Source organism: Marmota marmota, unplaced genomic scaffold (genome assembly GCF_001458135.2).
Source record: "Marmota marmota marmota unplaced genomic scaffold, marMar, whole genome shotgun sequence".
NCBI classification, from domain to species: domain Eukaryota; kingdom Metazoa; phylum Chordata; class Mammalia; order Rodentia; family Sciuridae; genus Marmota; species Marmota marmota.
Window position 1 is genome coordinate 32,922,456 of NW_026000174.1, and position 15,607 is coordinate 32,938,062.

A 15,607-nucleotide genomic window follows, 5' to 3' on the forward strand; every position below is an offset into this window, starting at 1 on the left:
GGGAAAAAAAAAAAAAAAAAAGTAACCTCAAAATACTTATCAGAAACTATGTAGAGTCAGATGATGTTTTCAAGAAACATCTGAAAGAAATTGGCAATCTGGATTCTATATCTAGAAGAAACATAATTTGGGGGGGGGGGGCTACTTTACATATTGCCAATACAAGATACACCAAGCTAAGTGTTTCAAGTGGAAATAGAAATTCACAAAGCAAAAAAAAGAAGTGGAAAATGACATAAATTATGAATGTTTGATTACATAGAAGAGGCTGCTTTCTCATTTATTTAATTTCTTAAAAGAGAATTGACTAGCTAAAGCAAAAAATATTGTGAGTTTCAGAACACGGGGAAATAAAATATGTAACAATGATAGAAGATTAAAGAAAATGAAAATGTATTGTAAAGTTTTTTTTTTTTTAGAGAGAGAATTTTTTAATATTTATTTTTTAGTTTTCGGTGGACACAACATCTTTATTTTATTTGCATATGGTGCTAAGGATCAAACCCAGTGCCCCACGCATGCCAGGCAAGCGTGCTACCGATGAGCCACATCCTCAGCCCCAAAGAAAATATTATTTATAGCAGCATCAAGACAAATTAAATCTTAGGGATAAAAATTTAATAAATTAATAAACCTATATACTCAAAACTTTAGAATAATAAATTGAGAGAAATTTTAAAGAACTAATTAAATGGGGGCTGGGGATGTGGCTCAAGCGGTAGCGTGCTCGCCTGGCATGCGCGGGTCGCTGGGTTCGATCCTCAGCACCACATAAAAATAAAATAAAGATGTTGTGTCCACCGAAAACTAAAAAATAAATATTAAAAAATTCTCTCTCTCTTTAAAAAAAAAAAAAAAAAGAACTAATTAAATGAAGAGAAATACTCAGAGTTGGAACAGTGGTATTGTTAAGATGATACTTCTCCCAAATTTTGTTGATTCAATGCAGTCTCAATCAAAATTCCAGTTCTGTAGAAATTGACAAACTAATTCTAAAATTAATATGAAAATGCAAAAGACCTAGAATAGCCAAAATAATTTTGAGAAAGAATCTTGTTGGATATCTTGTACTGTGTGATTTCTAGACTCCTAAAAATGTTATATTAATTCCGATAGTATAGTATACTACAGACATATAGATTAATTTCACACAGAGAATCCATAAATATACCTCTCTGTATAATTAGAATTTTACAACAAGCAGTATATTTCAGTGGCTAGTCTTTGCAACAAAATGTGCTATAACAACTAAATATTCATATAAGAAAACAATGCATCTCCATTCTTAGTACCACACCCAAAAACTAACATGCACAAAAACTGAGTGGATTATAGATCTAAATATAAAAGCTTAAGGCTATAAAATTTATAGAAGATAACTTACAATAATCTTTGAGACTTTAGGGTGGTGAATATATGAGAGTGGATGTTGGCAAGACATTGAACTATAATGTGTAAAATATGCACACTTTATTTTGGGTAAATAACACCTTAATAAAGTTAATATTTTAAACTATTCATTGGACAGGAAATATCTGTAGAAAAAAACACAAACTCCTTACTGTGGCTGTTTATAGTCTGGCCATTATTTTTAATCATTTTCACCCCCAGCCTTTCAAAACCCCATATGCTCTAGCTATACACACTGGTCCTTTTTCAGCTAACTTTCCTATGTCTTCTTCCTCCTTGCCTTTGTCCAAGGTGTCTTCTACCTAGGAAGCTGTTCTGACCACTTTTACTTGATAAATTCCAATTTACCCTTTGCAACTCAGCTCATTTCTGTAAATCTTTCTTCACTTTCCCCAGAAAGTTAATTCCACCTTTCTTTGTTCTCCCAAATCAATTTATTTGCTTACATATGTGTTATAACATCTCAGTATGCTGTGATAAAGAGTGCTAATAGAAGATGAGTTACTTGCCTCTCCTTTTTGATCTGATATGGTACTTGGTATATTGTAAACATTAGGCTGAATTATAAATACAATAATTGCATGGTCATTGAAATTTAATTTCCTCTAGTCAGTTTAAGTGATACTATGCCAATGGAATGTAGCTGGCTGCTATATATGGTTGGCCCAGTTTGCCAACTCTGATGTTCTGAGAAATTTCATATGGTACTTGACTTAGTGTTCAGATTGATCTTTGTGTGGCTGAAGAGAGTTCTCTGTAGTTAGGTTTAAACTAAGAGTCGTTTTTTACTCAGTGTGCTATAAAATTTTTAAATAAAATCAGGAGTCTAGTTGGGAGATTTTTACCATGTATATGAGGCTTTTTGGGGTACCCAAAAGGTAATGCAAGATTATGGGTGCTCTGTCCCTGAGCTATTATTACCATCAGCCCTTTTTGTTTTTTATTTTGAAATAGGAGCTCTTAAATTTTCCTTGACTGATCTTCAGCTTGTGATCCTATGCCTCAGCCTCCCAAGCTACTGGGATTATAGGCATGTACCATCACATTCTTGTCAGATGACAAGAAAGAGTCTTTTTTTTTAAATAAGCAAAATATTATAAACATTTCTGTACGTTGTTCTGCTTAGGTTGGTATGTATGTATAATGTTTAGTCTTTTTGATAGTGGTAAATCTATCCTTAGAGACAGACTCTATATTTAGAAAATAAGAAAAGGCAACATTAATAGAGAATTTCTCAGGCTAAGAACTTTGCATTAAAAAAAATGTTAAGAATTCAGGTAAAATGCACTTTGCTAAAAGCACAATGTAACTATAAAATAATGAGCGTATCTATTTTGGCTTAGTTTATTGTTTTTGTTGTTTTATTACAACCTGGTGCTAAAAATAGTTCCAAATAAAAGTACTCAATAACATCTGAACCACTTCTAGTATTGTGGGACCAAAGGATCTGCCTCCCAGAATGAGTAGATTTAAAGCAGTTAGAGAACACTTTCTTTCAATGTAGGGTATTTCTTCTTTACAAATAATGTAAAATTTTATCTTACAAGCCTATATGGTAGTATTTACTTTAAAAATCCAGATCCATTTCTTGTGGTTTAGCTTTTTTTTTTTTTAATTTTTAGTTGTAAATGGACACAATTACTTTATTTTTATTTTATTTTATTTTTTATGTGGTGCTGAGGATCATACCCAGTGCCTCACATCATGTACTAGGCAAGTGCTCTACCACTAAGCCATAACCCCAACCCCTCATGTGATTTTGCTTTAAGAATAAAATTAAGATAAGGTTGGGCACAGTGGCACACGCTATAATCCCAGCTACTCAGAGGCTGAGGCAAGAGGACAAGTTCAAAGCCAGCCTGGCCAACCTGGTAAGACCCTGTCTCAAAATAAAAATATAAAAAGGACTGGGGATGTATCTCAGTGGTAGTGCCCCTGGGCTCAATCACCACTACCCAAAAAAAAAAAAAAAAATCAGGCAGGCTATTTATATCTCTTTGAATATGTACACATGGTATAAGTTTTTATGTGATGAAGAAATCAAGGGTTTTGTTCATTTTTTGACTCCGCTTTAATGGTAATAAGAATGATTGTTGTATTTTTCTTTTCTTCTGGGAAAATAATATTTCATTGTCCTGGAAGAAATTAATTTTTAAAAAGAGTCTAACAGTTGAAATCAGTTTTGTTCTTGACTGAACTGCAGCGCTGTGTGATACACTAATAGCTGTCTGCCGGTGATAAACTCAAAGAGTACAGCTCAGTTCTCCAATGCCTTTTGCAGAACTCCCCACAATATCCACTCTCAACAACATCCGTCATTTTGTATCTATTTGACACTGATTAATTACCCTGATCTATCCTGGTGTTGCAGCCACTTCAGTTAGGCCTGAACAATTGAAGGGAGTTCAGCAGTATGAATTAATATGTTTATTATTGTGACCCTCCATGCCATTTAATTAACTTAAATAAGTGTGTGTGTACATCCTAATCTCAGAAATTAATATTATGAAAAAAATGTTTTACTATTTTAAGACATGAAAATAGCTGTAGCTCCTTGTATATATTAGACAATTCATGTTATTTTACTTTTTCAGATATCTTGTTTTTAATAATTCTTAAAATTTTGTCTTCTGTGAAAACTTAAAACAGAAATATTCGTTACTAATTCATTTTGACTTGGAATATTTTTCCAAATGGAGGAAGTCCTCTTATATCACTTGAATCTGAAATTAAGAATTTTGATATTCTTCTATATAAGCAGCATGGAACATTTTCATTTTGACTCTTACACTACGGATTGACTGAAACATTAACAAACAAGTAACTTAGTTTTTTCAAACTCATCAAGTGCAACCTAATGAAAGAGCAGCAACCATTAGAGCAAATACATTAAAAGGCTTATTTGCAGCAATACCTCATCTACATCAACAAAAATATCACGAAAGTAAACGCACCAAATTTTTTTTTAGATGGTGGTTAAACATTTTAAATAATGCCCATCACCTTTAATAATCACTGAAAAGCAAATCAGAGCAATCAGATTCTGGAGAGTTTTTTTGTTTGTTTAGCTAGATAACAGTGTTTTTGTTGTTTCTTTTTGCTTGTTTGGCTTCTACTAACATACAGTGCTATGAAGGTGGCAGAAATATAAAACTGGAATTTATTTTATGAAGAGGCATACCTGATAATCCATCTTAAGGAATTAATTCAGAATTCAAACTTTTTTTTAATGTTCACTACTTTAAGAAGTGACAGCAACATTTAATTGCTTTTTTTTCTTTAACTTGCTTTACAGATTTTTTTTCATTTTGTATCTTTAAACCTGTTGACCTTTTCTTTTGGTTTTATACTAAATAGATCATATTACTGTACTGTATTTACACAATTGTATTGAATCTTCAGTGATTTAAAATGCCTTACTTAATTTGATGAATCTCTATAATGGATCCTCTAATTTTTCTTCTATGTTTTATTTTTGTATTTTTTAAAGCATCACATTTTTTTTCAAATCATTTTATCATGCTATAATTTACATATGATAAAAAAATTTGCTTTAATTTTACGGTCTGATAAGTTTTGACAAATGTCTACACCACCACATTTCCATCAGTCCCCTGTGTGATCAGCTCCCCAACTCCCAATTCCAAGAAGGCCAAGACCCCCACTGATGCGCACTGTCACTGAATTCAAGAATTCTCTATTCTAGAGTTATATATCTGTGAAATTATTCGGATGTATTCTAGCTTCATTTACTTAGCTTTCTTTTTTGAAATCCATCTGTGTATCATTACTTTGTTCCTTCTTATTGCCAAGTAGTATTTTGTTGTATTAACATACCACAACTTACACATTCACTGTTGGTAGACTTTAAGATTGTTTTCAGTTAGGGGCCATTGTGAACAAAGTTTCTAGGAACATTTCATATGAAAAAATATTAGTGCAGACTGTGTTCCCATTTCTCTTGGGTTAATACCTAGAAGTGAAATTACTTAGTCTTTAACACTTGATAAGAAACTGACAGATTTTTTTTCAAAATGCTGTACTATTTAACATTCTTAACACTATTGTGAGTTTATGTGCTCAGCATCCTTGGCAACACTTACATAGAAGGTCATTTTAATATAAGCAATTCCATTAGGTATGTATTTAGTTGACATTTGCCTGATGATTAATGATGTTGAGCATCTTTTCATATAGTTATTGGCTGTCCGTTTCTTTTTTGTGAGGTTTCTATAAAACATTTTGCTTAATTTTTAAGGAGATTATTGGTCTACTTATTGAGTTGTAAGAATCATTTGTGTACATTGTTAAAAGTTCTTTGTCAGATATATGTATTGCTAATATTTTTATCCCCATTCCTGTCTTTTCATTTTCTTAATAACTTTTAAAGAATAGCAATTTTTAATGTTTTGATGAAGTCAGATAATTTGAAGTTTGTGCTTTTGTGTCCCAATTTTAAAACCTTAGCCTATTCTAACATCACAAAGATTTAATGTCTTTGAAAAATTCTAGTTTTGCTTTTTAGAGTTAGGTCTATAATCTGTTTCATGTTAATTTTAGAGTTAACGATTCATCTTTTCCCAAATGTATATTCAGTTGCTCCATTATCATTTCTCAAAATAACTATTCTTTTTCCATTTAACTACCTTGACTTCTTTGTGAAAAATTAATGGACCACATATGTATAGGTCTATTTCTGAGCTCTTGTTTGTTCCACTGATCTGTATTACTGTGTGTTTTTAGGACACTATGAGTCCTCCTGCTTTTCATTCTCAAAATTGTTTTGGCTATCCTAGAATCTATATTTACATGTCCAGTTTTAAATAAGCATGTACATTTTTACCTGCAAGAAAAGCCTGCATATCCTAGGATTAGGATTATGTTAAATCTGTAGACTCAAAAGAATAGTCATCTTCACAATATTGACTCGTTCGTCCACAAACAAAACATTTCCCCACTTACTTGGGTCATCTTTAGAGTTTTTTCAGTTTTATGTGAATAAATCATGGACGTATGTTGATACATTTACCTTAAGTATTTTGTGCTGTTTTGAAACTATTGTATATATTTTTGTTTTTTGAAGTTTCTAATTCTTCATTGCTAATATATGGAAATAATCTTGGCTTTATATGGTTTGACTGCGGTAAACATGTTAGTGCTAGTAGCTTTTTTTTTTAATTGTTTTAGAATTTTCTCTCTATAACAATTGTTTGCAAATGAAGACTTATTTTTTATTTCCAACCTGTTGCCTCACCTGCCCATTCTCTTTTTTTTTTTTTTTAAGGAGAGAGAGAGAGAGAATGAATCTTTTTTGTAGATGGACAAAACACAATGCCTTTATTTTTATGTGGTACTGAGATCGAACCCAGGTCCTGCCAGTGCTAAGCAAGCGCTCTACCACTGAGCCACAATCCCAGTCCCCGCCCATCTCTTTATACCCTGACAAGGACAGTGATGGGATACTGAGTACTAGTAGTGAAAATTCTCCTCCTTGCCTCACTCTGAGGCCAACGAAGAAGGCATTCCGTCTTCATCATTAACAGTGATATATCTGCACTTTTTCATGGATTCCCTTTATCAAGTTAAGGAAGATTGCTTCTGTTCCTGGCTTGCTGAGAGCTATTATCATGAAAGACTTTTGTCACATGCTTTTTCTACACTTCATGAAACAATCATGATTTTTCTCTTTTGATTGAAAAAGAGTTCAATGCTAGCCTGAGCAAATTAGTGCACCTGGATTCAATACTTAGTACAGCAAAAAAAAGAAAGAAAGTATTGAAGTTTGCTTTGGCAAGTAGTTAATCTTTACCATGATCGTTTTGAAGTTTTATTAGGGAGCACAAGAGTAGCCTTTACTCAGAGTGGTTTAGCTCCAGTGCTGAAGCAAAACCTGATAACTTCTTCCAAAATCAAAACATTAACAGTTGTTCAGTTTCCTTCTTTCCTGGCTGCATAGAATTCAGACATCTCCAAACAAGCCCAAGCTGTGGTAATTATTTGGCTTATTGCTCCCTAGGAGTTGGGTTTTTGCTCAGAACCATGGAGTTTTACCCTACAATGCACAGGCCAATTATTTAGCCAAACTCTGCATTAGATTTCTCCAACTCTTTCACTGAAAATAGCATCTGCAATTAATTTTATCTTTTTCTCCCTAACAGTGTATCTAATTTATTCTAGTTCTTGTCATATGCTTATGTAGAGCATTCAAGAATATAAGTAATATAGCAATGGTGTCATCTTTGCTGTGTTCTCACTTTAACCCAAGTGGCTCTATATTTGCTTTTTATCATGTTTTCTTTCAGGTTTAAATAAAGACTCTAAGGAAGTTACTCTTTTTATTCCTATGTTAATGATAGACTTTTTTATGAATTGATGTTGAATTTACTAATAGCATTTTGGTTTTTATGTGGTAATTTCAACATGTATATGCCCTATAATCCAGCAATTTATTTCCTATACTACAAAGAGACATTCTTGTAGTACGGACACAGTCCTGGGACTCTTAACAGGCATATGTTCTGAGATGTATGTTGTTGGGTGATTTTATCATTGGGCAAATCTCAGAGTGTAACTACAGAAACCTAGATGATAGAGCCTGCTGTTCCCTTACCTATACAATATGTGTGGTCCATCTCCAACCAAAATGTTGTTACATGACAAATGCCTATATATAAGAATCGTTATAGTATTTTTTATAATAAGAAACAAAATAATTCAAAAAGAATGGATAAATAGCAGTCATTATTACAGCTTAATACAATACCATTGGGAACATGAGTGAACTGTAGCTACTTGCCTCAGATTAATCTCAAACACTGAATGAAATAAGCAAGCCATGGAAGAAATACAGTACATTTTACATTGCTTTGTACGGTTTTAGAGCATATAAATGCTAAATAGTATATTGTTAAACTAAGCAACACAGACATTAAGGGTACACCTACATGAAATAAAATTATTTTGAATAGGTAATGGAACAAAAAAGTTCTGGTTGCCTCATAAAAAAGAGGAATGTGGGGGCTGGGGTTATGTCTCAGTGCTTGCCTCACACGTGTGAGGTAGTGGGTTCGATCCTCGGCACCACAAAAATAAATAAAGATTATGTCCATTTACAACTAAAAAAACATTTTTTAAAAAAAAAGGGGGGATGTGGTAGATGGACACAGTAGGAGGTTTCATTAGTGTTGGTGAGGTTCTGAGCCTTGTGTCGGATTCGAGGAGGTCATTTTATTATTTGTGAACCTCAAATACACATTATCTGTCTTTTTATACATATGAACTCCTTTATAAAACATTAACTAAATTAAATGAGTTACACTAAGATATACTGTTAATAAGTGAGAAGAAACAAGCCATTAAATTGTAAAAATCAACAGTTGTCTTCACTGTTGAAAATTCAAAATGTAAGTGAAACCCAGTATGCAAGTTCATAATTACTGTTCTCCATCATGTACTCATAAAAACAATGTCAGTTTAACATAAAATTGCCATTCCTTCCGAGTTTCAGTATCTGTAAATAGTAAATTCAAGGTAAGGTTGTTGGTATAAAATAGAAGTTTAAAAATGTTGATAACAGCTAAATATTATCTGTGTTCAAAATTGAAAAATTTCAAATGTTTGAAAATATTGACTTTTTATTTCTTCCCTAAATCATTTCTTTAACAGATAATATGTATTAAAGTATATGAATTTAAATATTAATGTTTTTATAAGCAAGTGACTGTCTTTACAAAAACATGTCACAGGGTAGTAAAATTTAGACCCTTTTCTGTTTATTATACTAGATTTAAAGCTATGAAGATTATTTTCTCAGAGCTGGGACAAAATACGTGTTGAATAAATATTATCAATTATTATTACTTAATGATTGCCTGAACACTGTGAAGGCCATGTGACTGGTACTCTCCCAAGAATGCTATTGTGAGCATTGCCGGGTTTCTGTTTTCGAGATTAAAAGGCTCAGGGGTCACTCCAGGTAAACTGGGTTAACTGGGCTGTGCAAAATAACCACACAAGAGACACAAATACATTTTTCTTTGGGGTCGCTGTGAAGGCTCCTCTGATCTTAAGGGTCCGCAGGAAGAGAGAGAGAGAGAGCACGCACTGACCCCTTTTATTGAGGAGAAGCTATTCAAATGAGGCAAGGGGTCAGGTTTCAGGGGGCTGAGTCCATCTTCATGATGTCCACTGTCAGCAGGTTGATTGACATCTGGGTAGGCCACACCCAAGGGCACAGTAAGAGGAGGGGACACACACAACGCATTTCCATGGAAGATTCTATCCTAAACAGGGCAAGGGGTTATATTACAAAGGAACAGGTGAGCATAGCTTCACCCATGGGGCTGTAGCAAGACACACCCATGCACGAGACACTGACCCTCGAACCCAAGAAGGGTGGGGAAAGCTCTGCCACATTTCTGTGACTGAGCACCTCAGCACCCAGCCGGGGAGTGTGACTCAGTCACGTGTAAGGTTGGCCTCCCACAGAGCATAGCATATGAAATAGGGCATTTAATTCATTTTCTTAACAATATATAGGAATAAGGGGCTGGGCCTGGGGCTAGGGCTAGGGCTCAGTGGTAATGCACTTGCCTGGCATGTGAGGCACTGAGTTCGATTCTCAGCACCACATATAAATAAATAAAATAAAGGTCTATCAAAAACTAAAAAAATAAAAATTAATATAGAGGAATAAATTAGATATAAAAGCTAAAGCCACATGTACACATTAATTTATGACTGGACTTAAAATCATTTTTTATATTTTGCTGAATGGAATGTACCTTGTACCACATTATTTCTTCTTTAATTTCTTAATTTTGCATTAAAGTACATGTCTCACTTTTTTTGCAAAGATGTATATAGAATGGGACAGTAATGGGATCATTATATTCTGAAAATATCAATTCAGTGGTTTTGTTAGATTTTGCTTGTGGCTGTTTTGTTTTGTGGTTGTTTGTTTTATTAAGTATTTTATGAAGTATTTACAAGGATGCCTCAGTCATCTTACTTGAAGTCTCATAGTGTCCACCCAGTTTATGAAGCTATTCCTAATTCCGTTGGTGTGATCTTACTCTCATTAAAGCAAGGAATGATGATCAGTTACAACTGAGCAATCTCTCTTGTTATTTTTAAATAGCTCTTCACAAATGGATGAAAAAAAATTAAATGAGAAGTATTTATATCAAAAGCACATAAATAATTCCAATTTGGAATAAAAAAAGAACAATCAGTGTTTAGGAACTCGGCCTTTGCCTTTAAACAGATATGTAATATAAGTTTTCCCATCTGATTTTCCTCAAAATGCCATTCACTGAAGGCTCATTGTACATGGTTTCTGTCCCTTATAACTGCCATTACATGTATACTCTAAGTCTGGTTAGCCATGACTTTAGCCCTGCCCTTGGATACGTCACTGATTCTCATGAAACTGCCCTTTCTTGCCTTCCAACCATCCCCACTCCACCCTCACCTCCAGCACACTTTTAGACACAAGCTTGTCATGTAATTATTGATAATAGCTATTTCTTTCACCCTTGATCATGAACTCTTTGTGGACAGGATCCTCTCATTTGGTTTTCTCTCTGCCCAGAACCCACCATACAGCCTTCTGTTCAAGAGTTTAATAAAACTGCTCCCTAACCCTGCATGACCACTGTGGTTCTGCACTCTTTCTCAAGGATTTGATACTATCATTGTAGTTAGTTCTTGCCTTGTTTAAAAATACATAAAATAAACTGCCCTAACAAATGAAGCCTATTAATTTTAAAAATAAATAAAAATGTTTAAAAATTAGGGAAACATCAACACACACACACAAAAAAAGGAAATTGCTAGGTATCGTGAACTTTTCTACTAGTTTGTATTTCTTGAATTCTTAACCTTTTTTTTTCTTTTTTTCTTTTTTTTTTTTTTTTTGCCTTTCTTTTATAGGTGAAGTCTTGAAAGGAAAGATCACAGTTCATAAGAATAAGAAAGATCCTCGTTCTCTCATTGTGACAGTCACATTGAATAATTCAACTCAAACTTACGGTCTCCAGTGAAAAAGGTCATAAAAGCACAACTTGCAAATTTTAGTGTGGGGATAGGAAGCAGATCCCGCCTTCACGAGACTCCTCAGTAAGAGAGGCAAGAGAAGCTCACCTATCACCCAGGGCAGAGACCTGCTTATCCTCATGGTGCATAGTTACTATATTCTTAGAAGTCTGCTTAGCCAGATTTAGCCAAATGCAATCCCTCAGATGGGCCTGTTTTCAGTGATAGTCATTTTTTGCTTTTAGTAAGTTTCTTATTATAAATTTTAAATTAATATACTAGTTTTTGGATAATGTTTATTAAACTAGTTATACAGGGAAGCACACATTTTATTGCAGGTTTTCTCTGTAAGGAGCAATAGTTTTTAGTAGTAGTATTTGAGAATATCAGAATATAATGTTAAAGAACACGCGTAAGGAACTGAAAGCAAGTATCGGCCTTCTACAAATCAGATTTGAGGATATCATAGTTGACCATCCTGTCTCACATGCTGTAGTTCTCATCTTGTAGTTTATTCCTTCTTTGTGAATATTCTTTAGCCATAGACTTCTAGCATTACCCAGGAAATCTAATTTCAATATATTGATCTTAGGTTTCATAGAAGTTTTTTTAAAATAAGATAAATGTGCACCTATTTACTAACATTATGTTTTTCAACTAGATGTGCAAAGGTTATATATGTAATTGTTGGTACATTTAAATCTCTGTAAAATTATGTCATTTGCAATTGATTCATTTTGAAATGGAAAATGAAAAATATTCAATAAAATGTATAAAACTCTTAGCATTAAAAGATATTTCAGGGTAATAACACCTTTTATAAAATCAGAAGCATTCTAGACAAAATGAATCTTTTTAAAAAAAAAAAAAATTGGATTTGGGAGAGCAGGGTACTGGAGTTTTAACCCAGGGGTGCTTTAATCACTGAGCCATATCTTCAGTCCTTTTTATTTGAGACAGTGTCTTGCAAGTTGCTTAGGGCCTCAAACTGGCAATCTTCTTGCCCCAGCCTCCCACGTCGCTGGGATTACAGGTGTGTGACACCTGCCCAGTTTAAAAAATAGGTATTTTAATAGGAGAAGTGGACCATGTGCCTCACTTAAATTCAATGTCTGGTTCTTTGTCAAAACAAGACATCCTCAGGTGTCTGTGCTCAAACACCAGCTCCAGCTTCTGCTTGCAGTTTGTTATACATTTCAGGTGTTTAGAACAGTGCCTGGCACATAAAAACCACTAAATAAATGCTAGGAGTCATTTTCACTGAGTTAAAGCAGCCAGTTTGTTTTTGTCAGGATTCATACCATTATTGAAAATGTGCTGCTGATGTCATTTAAAGTACTTTTTGGATTTTGAGCATTTAAAGTACCTTTTGGATTTTGAGCCAGAGTCTCATGTGGCCCATGATGGCCTCGAAATCGGGAGTCCCAGGTGCCCACTACCGTGTTCAGCTTCTCTTTTAAAGTACTTAAAGATGTTGTCTTAAATGGCTTCCTATACAAATTTGAATAAGAGTAACCCAATAAGTAAAGATGGAAGATGAATATTTTAAGTGCCGAAAAGCAAATTTTGTGAATTTTGTAAGTGAATAACAAGAACTTCCTACTATTTATAAAAAAATATTTCTCAAAAAATTGTTTCTCCTTAAAACTTGTTTTCATGGGATTTTTCACCCAATGATTCTTCTCCCAGCCTAGCTACAGTTGGTAGATCTGTTCTTTTCAGTTCACCTTCCGAGGCTGGGACATTCTATAATTTATGTACCTAAGCATTTTATGAGAACATGAGCATCCAAATGTCGCCCTTCAGTTGGAATTTCTGTCATTAAACTGCTGTGAAAAATAAGTACTTCATAGCCCTTGACAATGATAAATACAGTGTCCTTTCAGGCTGTGGGCAGATGAGCATTTATAGATATCAATTTGTTTCTATTAAGAAAATACATTTTTCTCCTGGTTTCCTTTGTGAAAACTAACATGATTATATTGTAATGTGTGAGGCTCCTCCAAGTGTGGTACATGATAGTCATCTGTATGCAGAACAGTGTGTTCTGAAGAGAGCACTTTGGAAGAAGTGTTGCAAGAAAACAACTCAAGCAGGTGTGCGCATTACACAAAATTGTTCAGTAAATAGCCAGAGCTGCAGTAAGTCACACTCCATTTTTTGCCAGGGATCGATCCCAAGGCCTTGCTCATGTGGGCAAGCCCTCTACCACTGAGCTGCACTCCCAGCCCTACAGGACACTGAAAAAAAAAAAAAAAAACAGCAGTACAATAGTTTAATTTTGAAATAAGCCCAAGAGGGTATAGAGAAGAGTAAGGACCTTGCTTCTACAGAGTGACCTTCAGCACCCTACTTCTCAAAGTGGAATCACTAAAATGTCTAATGAAGTTACTGATTTGAGATTAGTTCACAGGAGTCTCAGCAACCATGCTTTCAGATGGAGGAAAAAAGGTAACAAACAGTACTGCTGAGACCATTCGACAAGAGAATAGCTGATATGCCACTCCTCCCTGCTGGCCATGCCAGGATTTATGACATATATCCCAAATGCCCAAGATTGCACTGTTCTCATGTACCAGAATAACAAAAACATGCCAAGTGTGCAGCCTGGTCACAGAGTTTCAGACACACTTCAATTAGTTGAAAAACTGAAAAGGGCACTTTACAAATTTAATCTATACTTGCTATAGATTAAAACTCTTCCAGAGACACCAATTTATGATGAGAGGCAAGGTCAAATGTTTACTGAAAGTGTGGCAAACTATAGCTGTGGGGCCAGACCCACCCTGTTGCCTGTTCTGGTAAATAAATTTTATTGGAACAGCCACACTTGCTGGTTTACATTTTTTATAGCTGCTTTTGCCCTGCAGAGTTGAATAATGTGACATCCTACGGCCCACAAAGCTGAAAGCATTCCTACCTGGTCATTTAAAGTTTTCCAACTCCTTGCCTATTGCTTGGTTTGTTGAAACTGACCTTTTCACACTTCTAAGAGCAGCAGGTTAGATCAATAATGGTATTTAGAGTACATGTTGCCTTTTAGAATTGAAAGGTGATGATAGGGAGGTAAATTCCAAGTGAAACAAATTTAAATGAGATTTGTAATCTGTAAAGGAAATTTACCTAGAAAAAGTAATGCGTCTATTTTCAGTTATAGTGGAGCAGAGAAAAGAGTATTTTCTCATATGACTCAACAGTCATAATAAAGGAGATAGACACGGAAAACAGATTACAAGATTTGGGTTTTTTTTTTTTTAATTTGTCTAATGTGGAGCCATTGAAGATGCCAAAACAACCTAATTTAAAAAAAAAAAAAATACAGGATTTATATACATGAAACTGATGTCTGAATTGTAACGTTTGATTACAAGGAGATTAGCAAAATGAGACGTACCTGATTGACTTAGTGTACAAAGTTCTAACAGGACCAAAAGAAATGTGCAAAAAGAACTTTTCACATATCTGGAATACCAGCAGTCAAGGCTGAGGCAGGAGGATAGCGAGTTTGAAGGCAGCCACAACAATTTTGTGAGACCTTAAGCAACTTGGTGAGACCTTGTCTCAAAAGGTAGAAAAGCCAGGCCTTTAATACCAGCAGCTCTGGAGGACAGAGGCAAGAGGATTTCCAGTTCAAAGCCAGCCTCAGCAACTTAACAAGGCACTAAGCAACTCAGTGAGACCCTGTCTCTAAATAAAATACAAAATAGAGCTGGGAATGTGGCTCAGTGGTCGAGTGCTCTTGAGTTCAATCCCTGGTACCAAAAAAGAAAGAAAGGTCTGGGGATGTAGCTGAGTAGTAAAGTGCTCGTTAGTTCAATTCCTAGTTAAAAAAAGTTTCAAAGCTAAAGATAAAACTTCACCCATAGGTTACAAAATAACTAATGATTTATGAGCTTAAAAAGAAAAAGAAAACTGGGGATTGAACTCAGGGTTGCTCTACCACTAAGCAACACCCCCAGCCCTCCTTTTTGCTTTCATTTTGAAACAAGATTTCACAAAGTGGCTGAGGTTGGCCTTGAATTTGTGATCCTCCTGCCTTAGCCCCGCCACACCCAGCTTGATTTGTGACTTTAAAGAAAGGATTTACGGTGTTAGAGTCTGTAAACAAGTCAAAATAACACCTGGCATTTTGCCAGGGGAATGTTAGAGTTCTAACCAAGTC

At 34.6% G+C, this 15,607-nt stretch overlaps 1 protein-coding gene across 2 annotated transcripts in view; it reads left to right on the forward strand.

Moving 5' to 3' along the window:
• Window positions 1-12,229, forward strand: part of Prmt3 (protein arginine methyltransferase 3) — a 122,150-nt gene extending 109,921 nt beyond the window's left edge. For both annotated transcript variants that reach the window (XM_048788490.1, XM_015477707.2), the window contains one exon: window positions 11,344-12,229. In XM_048788490.1, coding sequence (XP_048644447.1) covers window positions 11,344-11,453 — 110 coding nt within the window. In that variant the 3' untranslated portion in view covers window positions 11,454-12,229. The remainder of the gene's footprint in view (window positions 1-11,343) is intronic.
• The last annotated feature ends 3,378 nt before the right edge of the window (window positions 12,230-15,607 follow it).